Source organism: Apis cerana, linkage group LG1, assembly GCF_029169275.1.
Source record: "Apis cerana isolate GH-2021 linkage group LG1, AcerK_1.0, whole genome shotgun sequence".
Lineage (NCBI taxonomy): Eukaryota > Metazoa > Arthropoda > Insecta > Hymenoptera > Apidae > Apis > Apis cerana.
Genome location: NC_083852.1, coordinates 13,892,965 through 13,910,785, shown reverse-complemented (window position 1 = coordinate 13,910,785; position 17,821 = coordinate 13,892,965). Strand labels below are relative to the sequence as shown.

The window sequence follows — 17,821 nt, the reverse complement described above, 5'->3', positions numbered from 1 at the left end:
GCGCGTGACGTTCAACGTAATAAAATCCGTAATTGTATAAAATCGAGTGGAGTTAAGTAAAATTTCAAAGAATCAGTTCAGATTAGTATTTGATTGCAAACAATCGATCGAAACATATTAAATTGGCCATTGATAAGATTTAGTTGTCGCTGCAGCTGTAACGCCGCGCGAAGATCATTATTCCATGTAGATATTCTAGATTTTACTAATTAGAAATTATTTACATTTATTACAGACAGGGGATGGCGTGGGAGTGTCGAGTAGCGGTGGTCGACTCTCTTCTCGAAGTCGAACCTCGGAGGAACCCCACATCGGCAAGTACAAATTACTTAAAACGATTGGCAAAGGTAATTTTGCCAAGGTAAAACTTGCCAAACATGTACCTACCGGAAAAGAAGTGGCTATCAAAATTATTGACAAGACTCAACTAAATCCCGGTAGCCTTCAAAAAGTAAGAGATGAATTGGATTATGTATTATTTATTCATCGAATAAAATGTTATTTTGTTTTGATATGAACAATGTTACGTGTTATTTCAGTTGTTCCGAGAAGTAAGAATAATGAAGATGCTCGATCATCCGAATATAGTGAAACTTTTCCAAGTGATCGAGACTGAGAAAACATTGTACCTGGTAATGGAATACGCCAGTGGTGGCGAAGTTTTTGACTATTTGGTCCTACATGGTCGAATGAAAGAAAAGGAGGCTAGAGCGAAGTTCCGGCAAATTGTCTCTGCTGTGCAATACTGCCATCAAAAAAAGATCATCCATAGGGATTTAAAGGCTGAAAATTTACTACTCGATAGCGAGATGAACATCAAAATCGCCGATTTTGGTTTCAGCAATGAATTCACACCAGGCAACAAGTTGGATACTTTCTGCGGATCACCTCCTTATGCAGCACCTGAACTTTTTCAAGGTAAATATTCATAAATTAATTGTCTTTATTTTTAGAATCAATATGTTTCGAGATTTGAAAAAATATAATAACATCAATGATGCTTTTAGGTAAAAAGTACGATGGACCCGAAGTAGATGTGTGGTCGTTGGGAGTAATATTATACACTTTAGTGTCTGGATCACTGCCCTTCGACGGTTCGACACTGAGAGAATTGAGGGAACGAGTATTACGAGGAAAATATCGAATTCCATTTTACATGTCCACGGATTGTGAAAATCTTTTGAAAAAGTTTCTGGTGCTTAACCCGACAAAACGGGCATCCTTAGAGGTATATGTTCAAACGTATAATATCTTTGAAAATGTACTATATACATTCATTCTATTCCGTTTTTATTGCTTCTAGACTATTATGAAGGACAAATGGATGAACATGGGATATGATGACGACGAATTGAAACCGTACTTAGAACCTGAACCTGATTATAAAGACCACAAGAGGATAGGTGAGTCTGCCAGTATGTACATAACACTTACTACTTTTATTGTTTCTATATAAAATATAAAAATGCATGGCTTGATCCTATTATCATTTTATATTGCAAGTTATATTGCTTCGCGTCGCATTATACGTAAAAATTATACATGTTCGAACCTGTGATGTATATTTTCATGAATGACATACGATTTTTACTTAAATCAACTTAATTGGTTGTAACTAAACGATTTTTCCTGTATACTTATACCATCTTACTCTCTACGATTTAACAATCGTTTCAATCTCTGAATTGAATAATGCACAATTGTAGTAGCAATAATAATAATGAGAATAATAATTATAGAGCATTAGTAGTAAAAAAAGTATGTAATTGCACTTTTTGTATAGCAAAAGCATTGGGCTTCTTTTAGAAATGTTTCTTTTGCATTAATGAATATGAATATAAATAGGTCTTCTGGATTCATTTCTGTCGTTTTAGTATTTTTAGTGGTTGTGACTATGCCGTTACACCTGTTTGTTTTAGAGGCCCTGGCTAGTATGGGATATACAAGAAGTGAAATAGAAGATTCCTTAGGACAAGCAAAGTACGATGACGTATTCGCCACCTATTTACTCTTAGGAAGAAAGACAACTGATGTGAGTAGCAGAAAGATTTGGTGATTTACATGGAGAATTGTTGTGTATAATATATGATTAACGTGACCAATGATATAGATATAAATTAATAATTCTTTCATTTCGTAGCCTGAATCAGATGGCTCGCGATCAGGCAGTTCGTTGTCATTGCGCAACATTCCACCGCAAGCTGGTTCAGGTGGTGGTGGAAGTGGTGGTGGAGGAGGAAGTGGAGGAGGTACTGGTGGTGCTGTGCAGAGTCCGTCGCATAGAGGTGTTCATAGAAGTATCTCTGCTAGCAATCCAAAACCGAGTAGACGAGTTTCATCCGGTCTCGAAACGCTTCGTAAGTAAAAATTGTATTATTCATCTATTTATCAAAGATTTTGAACCATAATTGAATTCAAATTATATTTGTAAACTTATTATTACAGTTATTAGCAATTGTCCGGATTAAATGTACATGTTAACCTAATCAAATTAACACGAAACTTATTAAATAATATATATATAAAGACTAAATTTATCAATTTTTTATTTTATTAGCATTGCAATGAATTTGCATGACATTAAGTCGGTCTGTGTTTCAGCAAGAAATTTTCCCAATTTTCAATGTTCTCTATGTTAAAGGATTTACAAGGATTTTCATAAAAAAAAAATGATTAACATCGATCAAGCTCATATCATCATACACAAATTTTATTCTATTCGTAAATAATATTTATTTTGTTAGGAGCAGCGCCGAGCCCAGGAAATGCAACGAACCATAATCACGCAACTCCTACGACTGGTGGAACTGTAACTGGAAACACTGGTAGTAATTTTAAGAGACAAAATACTGTGGATGCGGCCACGATCAAAGAGAATACTGCTCGCGTTTCTGCGAGCCGACCTTCGGCTCCTAAAAACAGTCCTGGCCAATTAGATACTAGTGAGTTTTTTTCGTCATCTTGTAATTTTTTTTTTTTTTTTTTCGTAATTCAACTTATATTTGTCTAATTGTTTTTTTGCGACGTTGTACTTGTGCAAAGCTTTAGCTAAAGTATATCTGCTTTAAATAAGATTGTCATAATTTGTAATTCTAATCTATCAAAGTTTTAGTTGAGATTCATATACTTTATATGATTTCTTTTTTTCATTCTTTTTACTTTTTATTTTTATACCAATTTTTTCATATTACATTACATAAATATAATCTTAATTTGTAAGATATTTGTAAGACATAATAAGAACGCATGAATATTAATAAATTTAACTCTAGATTAATGTAATTTTGAAATCATATATCAATAATGATTATATTTTTTCTAATGAACGAACCGACGAAAAATGGAAAGATGCACAATCTATCGCAAGTATCTATAGACAACGATAATAGTTTATTCATTTACACTCATGATATCATTACGCACTACTATCAATAATCTAGAGTTAAAAAATTATGATTGTAGATGTATATAATTTCAACGTCGCATTTGTGTCTTTTTAATCCTTGCAAAGAAAATCCCAATTTCTTTTATGGATGAAAGCAGATGAGACGTTATATATAATCTTTACGCGTTTTATTATTTTATATACGATACACATACACATTATTTTTTTTTTATTTGTACTCGTTGCTATGCTTGTTATAGTATAAGTAAAGTACGCTGCTTTGTTTTGTGTTGAACTATATCTAATGAGGCTTGCAGTGACAATGTTCATTCTAGGCGTGGGTACAAGTCCCGGTGGTAGAGCATGGGCAGGAAAGAGCAACACAATGAATGCAGGGGTAGGTAGTGGTCGGCCTCTTACTTCACCTGCCCCTGGTTCTGTTGGTCGACGTAGTACCATCTCTTATGATCAAGCGAAAACGTCCTCTTCATCTACCGAAAGAACCAACGATACACCCAGGTATAGTGCTATCTAATTATTTTACATCGTATATCAAATAGTTTTATTTAAATAGTTTTTTTCTTTTTTTCCTGTGATAAATTAAGGAATAAAAGAAAATTTCTCTTAACGTAGCATAGAGACTGGATCTGTGTGATGATTTATAGCAACTTTACTCTATCTTCATGATGTATAAGAACAATATGAAATTTATTTTTTAATGTTTACGAATGTTTTCGAAATAATCTAAAAGAAATTCGAAATAATCTCAATGAATTATACAATCCAGTATCTGCACTAATCGAATGAATGAACTTTCTTTAATGTGCGCATGAATATGCGCGACTTGGAATCACTTATACGTTATGGCGTTTCGTTATTAACTAAATAATACTTTTCGTTGTACCGTTTACTAACCATAGGTGATTGATTTTTATTTTAATAAATCATATAGAAAAAATCATTTTTATAACAAATGACAATCATTTGATATAACAAAAATCTGTCATGATAAGCCCCAGGGAGTTTCTTTGTTTGTTGCGTTGCTCTAGCATGTTGGCTGCTGCCTGCCAATCGTTCATTGCAGATCACTTTCTTTATGGCTTGACAGATCTACTGAAACAGATGATCTATAAATAAACGTATATACATATACAAATGCTTGCTAAAATGATACTGAATCACAGTTACATTCACATGTTTCTTTACTCTATTATATTTTACCAATGTATGACTGGAATTACCAGCGTGTGTGTGTATAAAACAGTCATTAACATCATCATACATATGTCCACTATTTATTTATGTTTAGCATCACAATTCTATGTCCCTCATCGTAGAACTTGTCGCGTGCTAAAAATATTAGCCATGCGAGTTAGAATTTTCATTTATCATCCGTTTACCTTAACCTATCCTATCGTATTCATAATACAACCATTACATTACATAGTACAACATTCCATTAGTGTTCAATAAATTTCATTGCGTCTTGCTAATTGTACTTACTATAATACAATTAGATGGTTAAATTCGCGAATCAACAACAATATTCGGTATCAGTTGATTCGTTGATTTTCGTATATGATTCGCCTTCGGTTCTCCTATCCTTTCTACCACGTTCTATCCCTCGAAAATATCGGAATAGTGAAGAAGCGTCACAAAGAAATTATATACAAAGACATTTAAAATTTCAATGATAAAATTAAATTTTTTAAATAGTAAAAATAAAAAGAAAAAAATGAATTGAAGAATAAAAAATACGAGAGGAAAAAATAAAGATGATTTATGAGAATAAGTATAGGAACTATTTAAAAGTAGGGCCGGGCAGTTTGCTGATTAGTTTTGTACACAGCCTTGGCGAGGGCACTAGACCAACACGGGGTCACACCAAGTCTGCGAGCATCAGTGCAGGTCACCGTTCCTCAAGTGGCGTAGCTCCCAGCGACCATTCACTACTGGACCCTCAACCACGCAACGCCCACAACTCCTTACTCGCCACTGCTGACCCTCTTAGACAGAGGTACAGATCCTCAACGCCTTATCAGCCAACCTCTATTATACAATCCTCTATTAGATATGTGACAAAAGTCTAACGTGCGTTCTACCGATAATAATCCGATTATCAAATCTTGGTGGATAGGATAGAAAAATATAAATATTTGAAATGATTATACTCCATAAAAAGAATTCGGTCGAGAACGCCTTTAAAGATTGATTTTTAAATTTTTTCAACTCGTATGGAAAATTCATTCGCGCTGATTATAACGATATGAATGCTCGGTAGAATTCTACGCTAGACTATTGGTGCAGTTTGTATTGCAAGAGATTTTCAAATATATATCTTTTTCATTCATTTATTTATTTTCTTCTCTCTTTTGGGCCACTAACTTTCTTAGGATGACTAGAATTGATTTCGAAATGAAACGCAATAATAAACATGAAACATGATATTTGTGTAAACGTTATACAATATTCATGACGCAAGTAATCTTTGTAGGTTCTCTAGGATAGTTTTTGGTCATTTATTCATAATCTCTTTCGTTTTCTCTAATTTTTATTTCCAATTTGCATGAATATCATAGTATATTTCTATTCCGATCATTGGTTTTGGTCACCTTCATCTCATTTATTTCCCAATTCCTTCATTTTTAGCACATATTTTTCCGCTATAATTATCACTGTGTTCACACACGAACAGGCAAACACCATTCTACATTCTTTCTTGTCTTTCGTACAATTAACAGGAAACCATAATATGTACATTACATATGAAGCAGTTTAACATCTCATTTTATTTTATCAGTATACCAATTTGCGTATACTTATTTCATATTGATTAAGATCAATAGCAAAGAAGTTAACGAAAGGAATAATTTCGTTGAGTGTCTAGATACAATCATGGTATCGGTATCCTTCTATCGATTAGATATAATTTTAAATGAAATTTTTGATATCTTGTACACGTATATTGATACTTAATCTTTAAATAAATTTATTCTTTTTTTTCTATGAATTTCATCATATATATATATGTGTATATATATGTATATGTTGATGAAATTACGTATTATATGATAAATTTAATCCAGATAGAACAAAAAATAATCGTACGTCTTATCGAAACATACGCAAATAAATGTAAACTGTTTCAGTTTCGGTACATTCTATATTTAATATCATTTAACTCTCATTAGCCAAATTAAACTAATTTGTTTAAAATTATGCTTCCTTAGCTCATTCTATCGAAGCTTGTTTTGCAAGACATAGAAAGATGGCTTATGCATTATCTATTCTTATAATTATTCCTTGAACTTGAACAGAAGAATTCCTGTGGAAAATAAACGTTTTACTTTACGTCTTAATTTTATTTTTTTATAACCTATCTTTTGCTTCTTTTATAACGAAGGATGATGTACAAAACGAAAATGAAAAATTTTTTTGTGCACAAATTCTTAACAAGAATGTATGGGCAAAGCAAATATGAATTATGTTTATATGTATCCATATATTCGTAAATATATTATAAGTATAAATGCACTAATAAGTATAAGTATAATAGTTTTAATACAACACTAAAAAAATTTTTATTTTCAATCAGTTTGGGTGTGTCTCCAAGTAATAGACTGGCAACACCTACAACACCAGCATTTCCTCGAAATGTTCCAAGCCGTAGTACGTTTCATTCTGGTCAGAATAGAGCTCAGCGAAATCATACTCAGGTTTGTAAGTCATAATTTTTTCATAATATTATTTATAATCTCATCATAAAATTATCTAAAAAAAATGTTTGATAATGTGTATATCAATATCCTCATAATTTATTATAATTTAACTTTATTTGTTTAACATGTGATTTTTCATTATAATATTGTATTCCGCAAATTTTTTAGGGTCACACGCATACACAGGACACGAATGCAATTAGTCCACTAGCGAGACCGTCCTTTTTCTCCAAATTGTCCTCAAGATTCTCCAAACGGTAAGTTTTCTCGATTCGTTACATCCGTTATATATTGAAGAAACGGTTTCTCACATTCGACAGCATGCTAGTACATGTACCACTGTAAAGTACCACCGTTCGTCCAGATACATGTCTTATAATCAAATTTCGATCAAATATTTAATCTTAATAATCTTTTGAAGGACGACAATCGATCAATCTTTTATTATAAACGATGATTTAAAATTTTTTTCGAAAATGTTAATACTCAATTGTATCGAAAGAACGACGAGATACCAATTTGAAAATTTCCTTTCTGCAAAGAATAAAAAAAAAGGAAAAGAGAAAGAAACGAAAGCGGAAGAAGAAAAAGAAAAAGAAAGAGATAAAAAGATTAAGTGGTACGATAAGTTCGATTCTAATTCACAAAATATATTTAAATCATTTCATTGATGCAGTTGATTATTTGACATAGATATATATATATATATCTATATATATTTACATACATACATATATATATATATATATATATAAGATAAAAAAAAATCTATCGCAAAGATATGACAGTTTTTGCAATAGATCTTCAATGCATGTGTAGAAAATAATTTTATAAAATGATATTTATTGTATTTATATTTATATCGCAAACGAGTCGAACCTATCGTTTTGCATGTGATATGACATTTTTGTCTTAAGGATGCACAATGACTATGTAATTCTAAAAATTTTATATCGATACGTTAAACATTTCTGTATCCTATTTAACGTAATATTTCTCTCTATACAACTATACGTAATATACTGCAAAAACGATATATAGCAGTCCGATGAGCGAGCAGCGACCATTATCAGTGAAAGCCACGAAAAACGTAGCTTATTCACAATACTTCTCGTAGTTGCATTTATTTCTACGCCGTTTTTGCCGTTTCTTTGTCCCATAAATTGCTTCTCAGGTTTCTATAGTAGCACCTTTTAGTTGGACTTTCCGTTGACCGAACGTTACATATACATATGTATTTTTTTTTTTTCTTTCTCCGTCTATCGATATTTATCCATCTATCTATCTATTTATCTATCTATCTATCTATTTATCTATCTATATCTATATCCTTCTCCAGTTTTGCTCTGTTTCTCATCTCTTTTTATTCATCTCTTTTATTTCGATTCCTGTTTTGTTTTCCTGTAAGAATGCAATTAATTATTGGAGGAAAATCTAAATAACAAATATACCGAATATAATCGTCCGTTCTGTGCCCTTCACGACGAATGCACCGTTATCGTACCTATTTAATGTTTGAATGTTCTCATTTATAAAATAACCCTAAAAATTCATCGGTGAAAATAATACCGCTTGGCCAGCTCAAGTTCAGGCTACCTCGCATACTCATTGTGCATCCCTTCTTGACTCGACTGTATATAGCGAGGCATATCCTTGACTTAGTACTTTACCTATACTTTATATACATATGGGACTTTGAGTTTATCACATAGAAAAGATAATCATTAATCCAAAAAAAAGTGACATAATGTGTTATAATGAACGCGTAGAATAGAATAGAGTAGAGGAATAAAATATACGCGATAAAACGGTTGAAAGCAAGGATGCAAGGCCACAGAATAACGAGAGCAATCCAGCTTATTCGTCTCACCGTCAGCATCTTTTCTACTTTCACGATATGGTCACTGTACGCATCGTCAATACGTACTATAGACACAACTGTTCGATCAATCCGAAAATTGTCCGATTTGCCGACTCAGCATAGCCATTGATGCATCGTTCTTCTCACTTGGATTAATCTATACCGGTATTCTATGCTACAGGACATGAACCGATTAAAACTTGGCATCGCTCGAACTTCAAATGATGGCCATAAAGATGCGCAAAATGACTTAATGACCAATAAATACAAGAGAAATTTGCGCGAAAGCAGCAAATCCAGCGAATCTAGCGTGTTGCTTAGAAGAATGGTAATATCATCCGTGCCAACGATCTATGGATATTGGAATAAATGTTGAATAAATGAACGAAATAAAACTGGATTGAAAGAAAAAGAAAAAAAGGAAAAGAGAAGAAAAGAGAAGAGGAGGAAAGGGAAAGAATAACTCCGTTATTCTGTGGTGCATCGTCAAGCTTTCGGGAACGAAACAGAAACTTGTTGCTCATATCTAAAGGAAAGGTTTCTTACCATTTTACTATCAGGATACACGAAGTGCAATATTCTCGTGTTTGTCCTTGCGTAATCTTAATATGATCCTTCGGAACGATTCTTTTTCGAAGTGTCTTCCTGACGCGCGACGATTCAACAAGTTATTGCAATCGCCGCCATTATTATTATCATAACATCGTACACAACATTCTTATTACCAATTGTAGCAGCCGTCACCGTCGCCGCAGCCTTATCTTTCTAGATATAGCATTTAAAATCGTGCCTTTCCTAACATAACCTGCCAGTGAATGTGCACTCTTATGCCGATCATTTTTTAAAGATATATATCCAATCTCTTTCTATTTTTATACGTGTACCCATCGTGACATACATCAACTTCGTTTTCCTTTCTTCTTCTCGCGATATTCTAGGATAATTTTAACGAATGATGGCCATTCGTCGATCATTAATCGATTTATATTATATTTTTCGACATTATTTAATTTCTTCACCTTTCGAACAATTTTAAAAGAAACTTGAATTTGTTCGTTTTCATACGCGTTTCAAAGCTCATAAGTATTCGCGGTATATATATATATATATGCTTGTGCGTCCGTCTATCTTTCCTTCTCCTTCTCCCCCTCCCCCCCTCCTCATCCCCCTCCCCCTCGTTTGCTCTCCGTTTTCTTCCTCTTTTTGTTTCCTTTCTCTCTTTCTGTCATTTTTAATTTGTTAAAAAATCGATAAGAAAGAGAAAGAAGAAGAAAAAGAAAAATATAGAGAAAAAAAGGGAAATGCTCATAATTGAGAGGAAAATGGGGTAGAAATAAAATTGACTGTTTCGCGTAAGGTAATTTGAAGACGCACGATATATATGCACACCGTTATTGTTACCATTAATGTTATCGTTATCGTTATCATTATCGTTACCGTTGTCATTATCGTTACCGTTATTGTTGTGATGAAAACAGAATATTCGTTGAATAATATTCGTGCAAATGTAATTTTCTATACATCGATAGTGCCAAAGTCGCATGGACAAGATATATGACTTCCACGCATGATCGCTTCGTAAAAATAATTCTTGGTGTAATTGTAAATCATATAGAAGAAAAATATGGCAGTCTTGGCATATTTTTGCCCTGTTTAACCTCGTGACTTTTGCAAAATAATAATCGTTATTTGTCTTATATTTTCCATCTTTAATTGAATATTATATCCCTTTTTTTTTTATTCGATATTATAGATGATTCAACAGTATTCATTAATCGTTATCCTTCGCGTGAACATTATTTACATTTTATTATCATTTTCTCAAAACATACGAATATCTAATATCCGTTATCTAATTCTTATGGAAGTGTAATTGAATTAATATAATTGTTATATAATTCCTTTTATAATAATAACAATAAAGTAAGTATATATGAATTCATACATAGACAAGTACAAGTTTTCTAAGTGAAGATTGAAGTCTCGCCTTGTTTCCCCTGAGCCGAAATAAAAGCGAGCCACACGCTGAATATCAAACGATGACAATAAACAGATATTTTACTGGCACAGTAGTTAAAGTATAATCAATTAACCATGATTTTTTACATTATATAATATATATATTCATTTCTTCTTCTTCTTCTTCTTCTTCTTCTTCTTCTTCTTCTTCTTCTTCTTCATTTTCTTTGTCTTTTTCTTCCGTTCTCTCTCCCCCTCCCCCCCTCCCTCCCTCCTCTCTTTCTGTGGTAATAATTTTTATTTAAAACTTATATCAAAAACAAATGATGATCAAAATTTTGTAGTAATGATTAAATCGTAACTCGAGAAAATATGTTGGATAACAGTAACTTTAAGCCAAAAATTTACTAAGTTTTTCTCAAGAACAGAATTACATTATTGAATATAATATTGTTTGGTACTTTATTATTAGATAAATCTTCAAATTTTTTTTCATTTGATCTTTTAACGATAATTCTTTCAAGTATGAAAAAAAATCAACTAGCATTATTTCCATAATATTAAACCATTACTACTTATTTTTACTCATTTCTTTTCCATTTTTCATTTCTTATTTTTTTCTTTCTTTCTGTTGGTATCCAACATATTCCTTCTTGTAATCAGAAATAAACGTGAATTATGTTTAAATTTACGTTTATCAAAATATTATTTAATTGTGAAATGCAAATATATTTGATAACGCGACAGAATCGCTATCTATAAAAAAGTTCTCATATCGATTCTTTCGTCTAACCGAGAATGCATTTCTTTATACAAATGTACATGTATATTGCGATATACATATGTATGTAATTTATGTAAATATATTATTCTTAATTATAGTTTCAGTATTTGCATTGGCAAAGTATTTTGTACAGCTTCATAACATATAAATAAACTGTATTTCATAAAATGGAAGAAGAATCAAAACCATTTTATAATCGTCGTATTCATCGCATTAGAAATCGGCGACGAATTTTTAAAGAATCGATATTCGACGTGTCATACATCTTTATCGATTGACAAAACTTTTGCGTTTATTATTTTATATTTCTTTTTTTACATTGATATCTTTTGTTTTTTCTTAACACTTATATTATTTAATGCGCTGTTGATTTCATTTAATTGACCCGATTCACTTATACGCGATGCATTTTCTTCGATATCGAATCGAGAAACCCGATATTTATATCGAAGGCATTCCAATATATATTTTCCTTCGCATGCTTTACTTAACATCTATTGTTTGTCATTTATTTATCATCGAAATTCAAACTTCTAGTATTTTTAGAATTTGATTTTGAACTAAAGTTTGAATTTGAATTATGTAGAACGAATAGCAAACTTTTGTTACACGAATATACATTTTTCTTTTCTTTATCACTGAATATTTCATTTATCAAGAACCAAAATAATAGCAATAAAGAATAACAATAATAATGATAATAGTAATAATAAACGAGGAAAAAGAAGAAAGAAAGATAACGATAAATTTTGATTCTTTAATTACAATAATACGAAATCGTTCCAAAAATTGATCTCAATATTAAAATTAAGAAAAAAGAGCAAAAAAATTTTTTAAAAATAATGTTAAATCATATAAAAATCAAAGATTTTTAAAAAACAAAATAATAATTTGATTAGAAATATCTTTATATAACAATTGTTTTAGAATGATTCCTATTATAATAAATAGAAATACATAGATATAATTTGTTTTTGATAGTGAAATCATGAATTAATAAAAAATTATATATTCTTTCAATATGTTTTTCAATAGAACAATGTCACGCTGTGTAGTACACGTAGTATTGAAATTATTTTTTAATCACGCTCGATTATCTTAAATATTTGTTTATTTTTTAGTTTATACAAAAAAATACGTAAGAAATCCATGAGCAAAAAAAAAAAAAAATAAGCAGTAACTTGTACTAAATGCAAACGCTATTTTTGTTAGACATTTTTAATCGATTAAATGATCTCAAGTACTGCGTAAACCAAATCATTATCGAAACTACGTGCCTTCCTATTTTCGATATTATACATTTCATGCATATTTTGATTACGAAAAGAAAAAAAGACAAAACAAAAATATAGAAAAAGAAAAAAGAAAAAAAAATAGCAGGATGAATGCAAAACGATGCACTAGTTTTTCAAGCATTTAATACAAGTTCAACATAATTCGATCGCGCAATATGCGTAATTATATACATACCGAATGATTTCAATAATCAATTATCATATAATTATAGAATGTAATTATAGCATAGAAAAAAGAGAAAAAGAAATATTAAAATAATGATTTGTAATATGTGATGTAAAATGAAATGGAGAGAATGAACAATCGAGCGAACAAATGAAAGAATGAGCGAAAGCAAGGGGAATGAACGTGAAAAATTGGAACGAAAAGTGGCCTTGGGGTAACTTTAATAGTTTCAATTCTTTATTTCCATGAATATTTCTCTAAGTCTTATATCTATTAAGTTCCAATTATCAATCAAATTTTTTTTTGTAATTATACCGCTTTATTAAAATTTCTATTTCAAAATAGAAACATATATAACATATATAACATATGTATGAAACTTCTGTAAAGTATTATGAAAGAAAAAAAAAATCAATAACGCATTCCTGAGGCCACAAAACAAATTGATAGTGTATGAAAATAAAGATGAAAATTGAAGCAACACGAATTTGTTGCCCTTTACAATACTAATATTATAAATATGAAATTAGATGAAATGATAAAAAAAAGGGAGAAGTAACATCAACAATATTTATATACAAAATTTATGAATATAGCACATTTGTACATGATTAATGCTCTTTGCTGCACTCCAATTCCCGTCCAAATATTCAAAAAATCATTTAATATTTTTTTTTGTAATCTTTTTTTTCTTTTTCTTCCTTTTTTTTTGTTTTTTGTTTTCTTCTATCAATGAATGTTTGAAATTAATTATTTAATTATTAAACCTTAACGAATTTATTTTAAAGATGTTTATTTTAATTTTTATATTACGGAGGGCAGTAAATAGCTGATAGAAAGTGAATAAAGATATTATTTAAAATAATTTTAAGAAGCAATAATAGTAATAAATTCGTATTAATAAATGTATTAAAATTGCCTTGTACATGTTGTATTAATTTATTTCTAAATCCTCTATTCAAAGTAATGTGTATTCGTTGTACATTCTTTTTTATTAAAACCTTATGTACAATTTGATTTATTTCATACAATATATGCATTAGATGGACGTATTTTTTCATCAATTTTTCATTAATTAACATAATAGTATTTTAAAACTCATTAATAAATATAAAAAAATAATAATAATAAATTTTGAAATTTAAATAGTATCGTTTCAATAAGATTTTATATCTTCAACTTTTTAATATCAATTCATCATTTTCCTGACAACATCAATTTTTCGCAATAGATGTGCAATAATTATAGAATGGTGGTGCTTAAACATATGAATTGAATTTGGCTAAATTTGATTTAATGATTTATCATATTTAGTGTTGTTAGCAACTACCTTTGTTTTGTTATTTCAGCCCCATGGACCCATCCGTACCTCCCAAGCACCCAGTAGTGAGGTACGTTGCTATATGCCATAATACCATGATCCACGCAATCTATTTCACATTTTATATCCTTTTCTTACGTTCTTAATTTTTTTTTTTTTTACGTTTTTATTTTTTTTCTTTTTTTATTTCTTTTTATTGCTTTCGATTTTTTCTTTCTCCCTTTTTTTCTTTTTTTTTTCTTTTTCATTCGTTACTATAATTATTCGATTCTTTCTTTTTTTTGCTTAGGTTATTTTTTATTGAAGCTTAATCACAACGTAAATTCATGTCATTTCTGTAATATAATATATAGAATAAATTGGCGTCTTCTTCTATAAAACAACATGTTTCTAATTTGAAAAACAATGTTTGACATATATTAAAGAATACAAAGAACATCGATATATATTTAATTATCGTTCATTTGTCTTCGATGCAAAATAAATGCACAATTTAGGTAAGGCGTAATAATTACAATATCAATTAATTTAATAATTATATTGTAATATAAATTTTGTTTTGTAATAATCCACTAAAAGACCTTTATAAAATTCTTCACCCTTGATTCTTCATCCTTGAGATTCTAAAAGTCAAATTATTCTATCATCTTTAAGTTTCAAAAAATTTTTTGTTTAAAACGCGGAAAAATAGTTTTATTAAAAATTATTAAATGAAAATTAAAAGCTTTAAATTAATTTTAAAACACAGAATTTAAAAAAAAAATTAATTCTGAATAATTATAAATAAGCATCAAAGTTTAAAAAAAGTAAATATAAATAATTTTTATATATTATTTTTACATTTTTATGAAATGATGTTTTTTTGATATATATTTTATACGCAATATCTAATTTTGTATATATTTTTGAAGAAAAAAAACATCAAAATACTTTTTAATTCGAATGGGAATTGGAATTGAAAAATAGTAATTGGTAGCATGTGCATGATATTTTGTCATTATCCGATTATTCTTTGGGCCGTAACTAAGCTTAGTTAATATCTATAAAATTATTCAATAGGACATTTACTTTTTATATTTAATTTATAATATTTAATTTTTTTTAATTTTCTATTCTTTAACTTTTAAAAAATTTTTATCTTTGCTGGTTTTTAAATATTTACTTCAATTCTAACTTAATAAAATAAATTATAACGATTCATATTGATTTTAATTTTTTTTATATTTTTTTTATTTTTTTATAATGCTTTTTCTCTATAATTTAATAATAGTATTAAAAAAATATATTTTTAAAAAATATTAGATTTTTGTCAATTATTAGAGAATTATTTAAAAATTAAACAATAAGAAGTTATAAGAAAAAATTAAATTAAATTACGTGTAGAAAGTTCTCAATTCAACAATTTTATTAATTGTTAATTATAATTTGTTAATTATGGAATTAACAAATAAACAAAGTAATGATTGTGATGATAGCAAAATATGTTATCGATTACTATTTTTTATCGTATTCAATAATTAAAAACTCTTCCGATTAAATCATTTTTTTTTCAAAAATGTATATAAAATATATTTGATATTGTATTAGAAAATTATATCAAATAAATATAATTTCATAAAAAATCAAAACTATCTAAAAACTGTTCACTAGAAAGAAGGAATACAAATCAGAATGGTAGAAGAACACTTCATTTTTTGTTCTAATTTGTTATTTATCAATATAGATATTTATATTAATATAGTTACATGACAGAGAAAAGCATTTTCAATAATTAAAAAAATAGTAATGTATACATATGAGACATATATATATTAATATTATATTGAAATAATTAATAGTTTCGAAAATATTTTAATTTAATAATTCTCACAAATGACTCATTTTTAAAATAATTTCATAAGTGAAAATAATTATATCTTATTTGTACATCAAAATTTTTTTATTCACAATTTTGAATGTTTAATCTCCAAGAACATCAAGACGTAGATATAGATAGTACTAATCTTACCGAAAGATCTCTTGCTTTTCTACTATCTCGCGAGACTTTTCTAATAATAAACAATATTCATTTTTTTTTACTTTGATATTTATTTATTATTATTTAAAATTATAAATAATTATAATTTAAGTATTATATTCAACTTTTCTATTATTTTTTAAACTAATTTGAAGTTTTAAGTTTTATGATATTTTTAATATTTTTGTCAAAAATCATATATTTTTTGAAAATTGGAAATGATAGAACAATTCAGTTTCTAGATTTGTGTTTAAAGTGAATGATTCTATAAGAATCATTCAATGAATATTGCAAAATAGAAAATAAATTCTTTTTTTTTTTGTTGGACAGTATTATCCATATAAGAATATTCCGAACAATCAAATACGTACGTATTTGAAAATTTGTTACATAAAGATAAAATATTTTTAATTCACATTTTCTGACACTTTCCTTATTCTTTTCCTTATCTTCTCCTTTTCGATAAATTTATCTATCTATCTTAATATCTTCCAATAATTATCTTTCTTTCTCTCTTTTTCAATTTATCTCCAATTCTTTAAATCATTACACATTGAATGGAAACGAATCTGTTTATAATCGCACGAATTCATCTAAAAAAAAAAAAATAAGGAAAAAAAGCGTATAACAAATTTATAGATAGCGAAGAATTCAATATAATAATTCAATATAATAAAATTATGCATACTCATAAAATGAAATGAAATGAAATTAAAGAAAAAGTAACCAAAAAGTCAAGAAAAAGAAGAAAATATTATAAAATTATGATATTTATTATTTAAAATTTAAAACTTTTGTGAATTTTTAAATACAACTTATATACAATTTACATACAATTTATATTATTATATGTATAGAATTTTTCTCGATAATATTTTTATTTTTATTAATGTACCGATATACATGTATGCACATAATTTGCATGTCACATCTTTTGTTGTATTCCTCGAATTATTCAACGATTTTCCAAATCTTAATGCACATTATTTATCAACTCAATTGAAATATCTTTAAACTATAGAGGACCGTATAGGGATACAGACAATAATGAAAGTGATCGATATATTTAAATCATTTAAAAATTTATATATGAATGCATAACTTACAACGAACAGATTTAAAATATATTTTTGTTTCAGTGGTGCAACAACTAACGATGAGCAAGTTAAGCCACGCAGTCTACGTTTCACTTGGAGTATGAAAACTACGAGTAGTCGAGATCCAAATGAAATCATGTCCGAAATTCGAAAGGTATTACTCAATTCGTTATAAAATAAATAAATAAATAAATAATATTTTGTGGAAATTGTGTTT

General features: G+C 28.7%; 1 protein-coding gene across 50 annotated transcripts in view; it reads left to right on the top strand.

Moving 5' to 3' along the window:
• LOC108003484 (serine/threonine-protein kinase MARK2) overlaps positions 1-17,821 on the top strand; it is a 54,617-nt gene that overhangs the window by 32,610 nt on the left and 4,186 nt on the right. For 8 of the 50 annotated variants that reach the window (XM_062074778.1, XM_062074788.1, XM_062074795.1 and 5 more), the window contains 13 exons: positions 236-451; positions 540-918; positions 1,008-1,228; positions 1,304-1,415; positions 1,920-2,032; positions 2,141-2,357; positions 2,745-2,942; positions 3,703-3,904; positions 5,235-5,402; positions 6,981-7,101; positions 7,273-7,361; positions 14,519-14,560; positions 17,647-17,758. In XM_062074778.1, the coding sequence (XP_061930762.1) occupies positions 236-451; positions 540-918; positions 1,008-1,228; positions 1,304-1,415; positions 1,920-2,032; positions 2,141-2,357; positions 2,745-2,942; positions 3,703-3,904; positions 5,235-5,402; positions 6,981-7,101; positions 7,273-7,361; positions 14,519-14,560; positions 17,647-17,758 (2,190 nt within the window). Of the gene's footprint in view, positions 1-235; positions 452-539; positions 919-1,007; positions 1,229-1,303; positions 1,416-1,919; positions 2,033-2,140; positions 2,358-2,744; positions 2,943-3,702; positions 3,905-5,234; positions 5,403-6,980; positions 7,102-7,272; positions 7,362-9,146; positions 12,882-14,518; positions 14,561-17,646; positions 17,759-17,821 lie in introns of those variants that run through there. The other 42 variants (XM_062074802.1, XM_062074805.1, XM_062074797.1 and 39 more) reach the window with 18 other exon arrangements.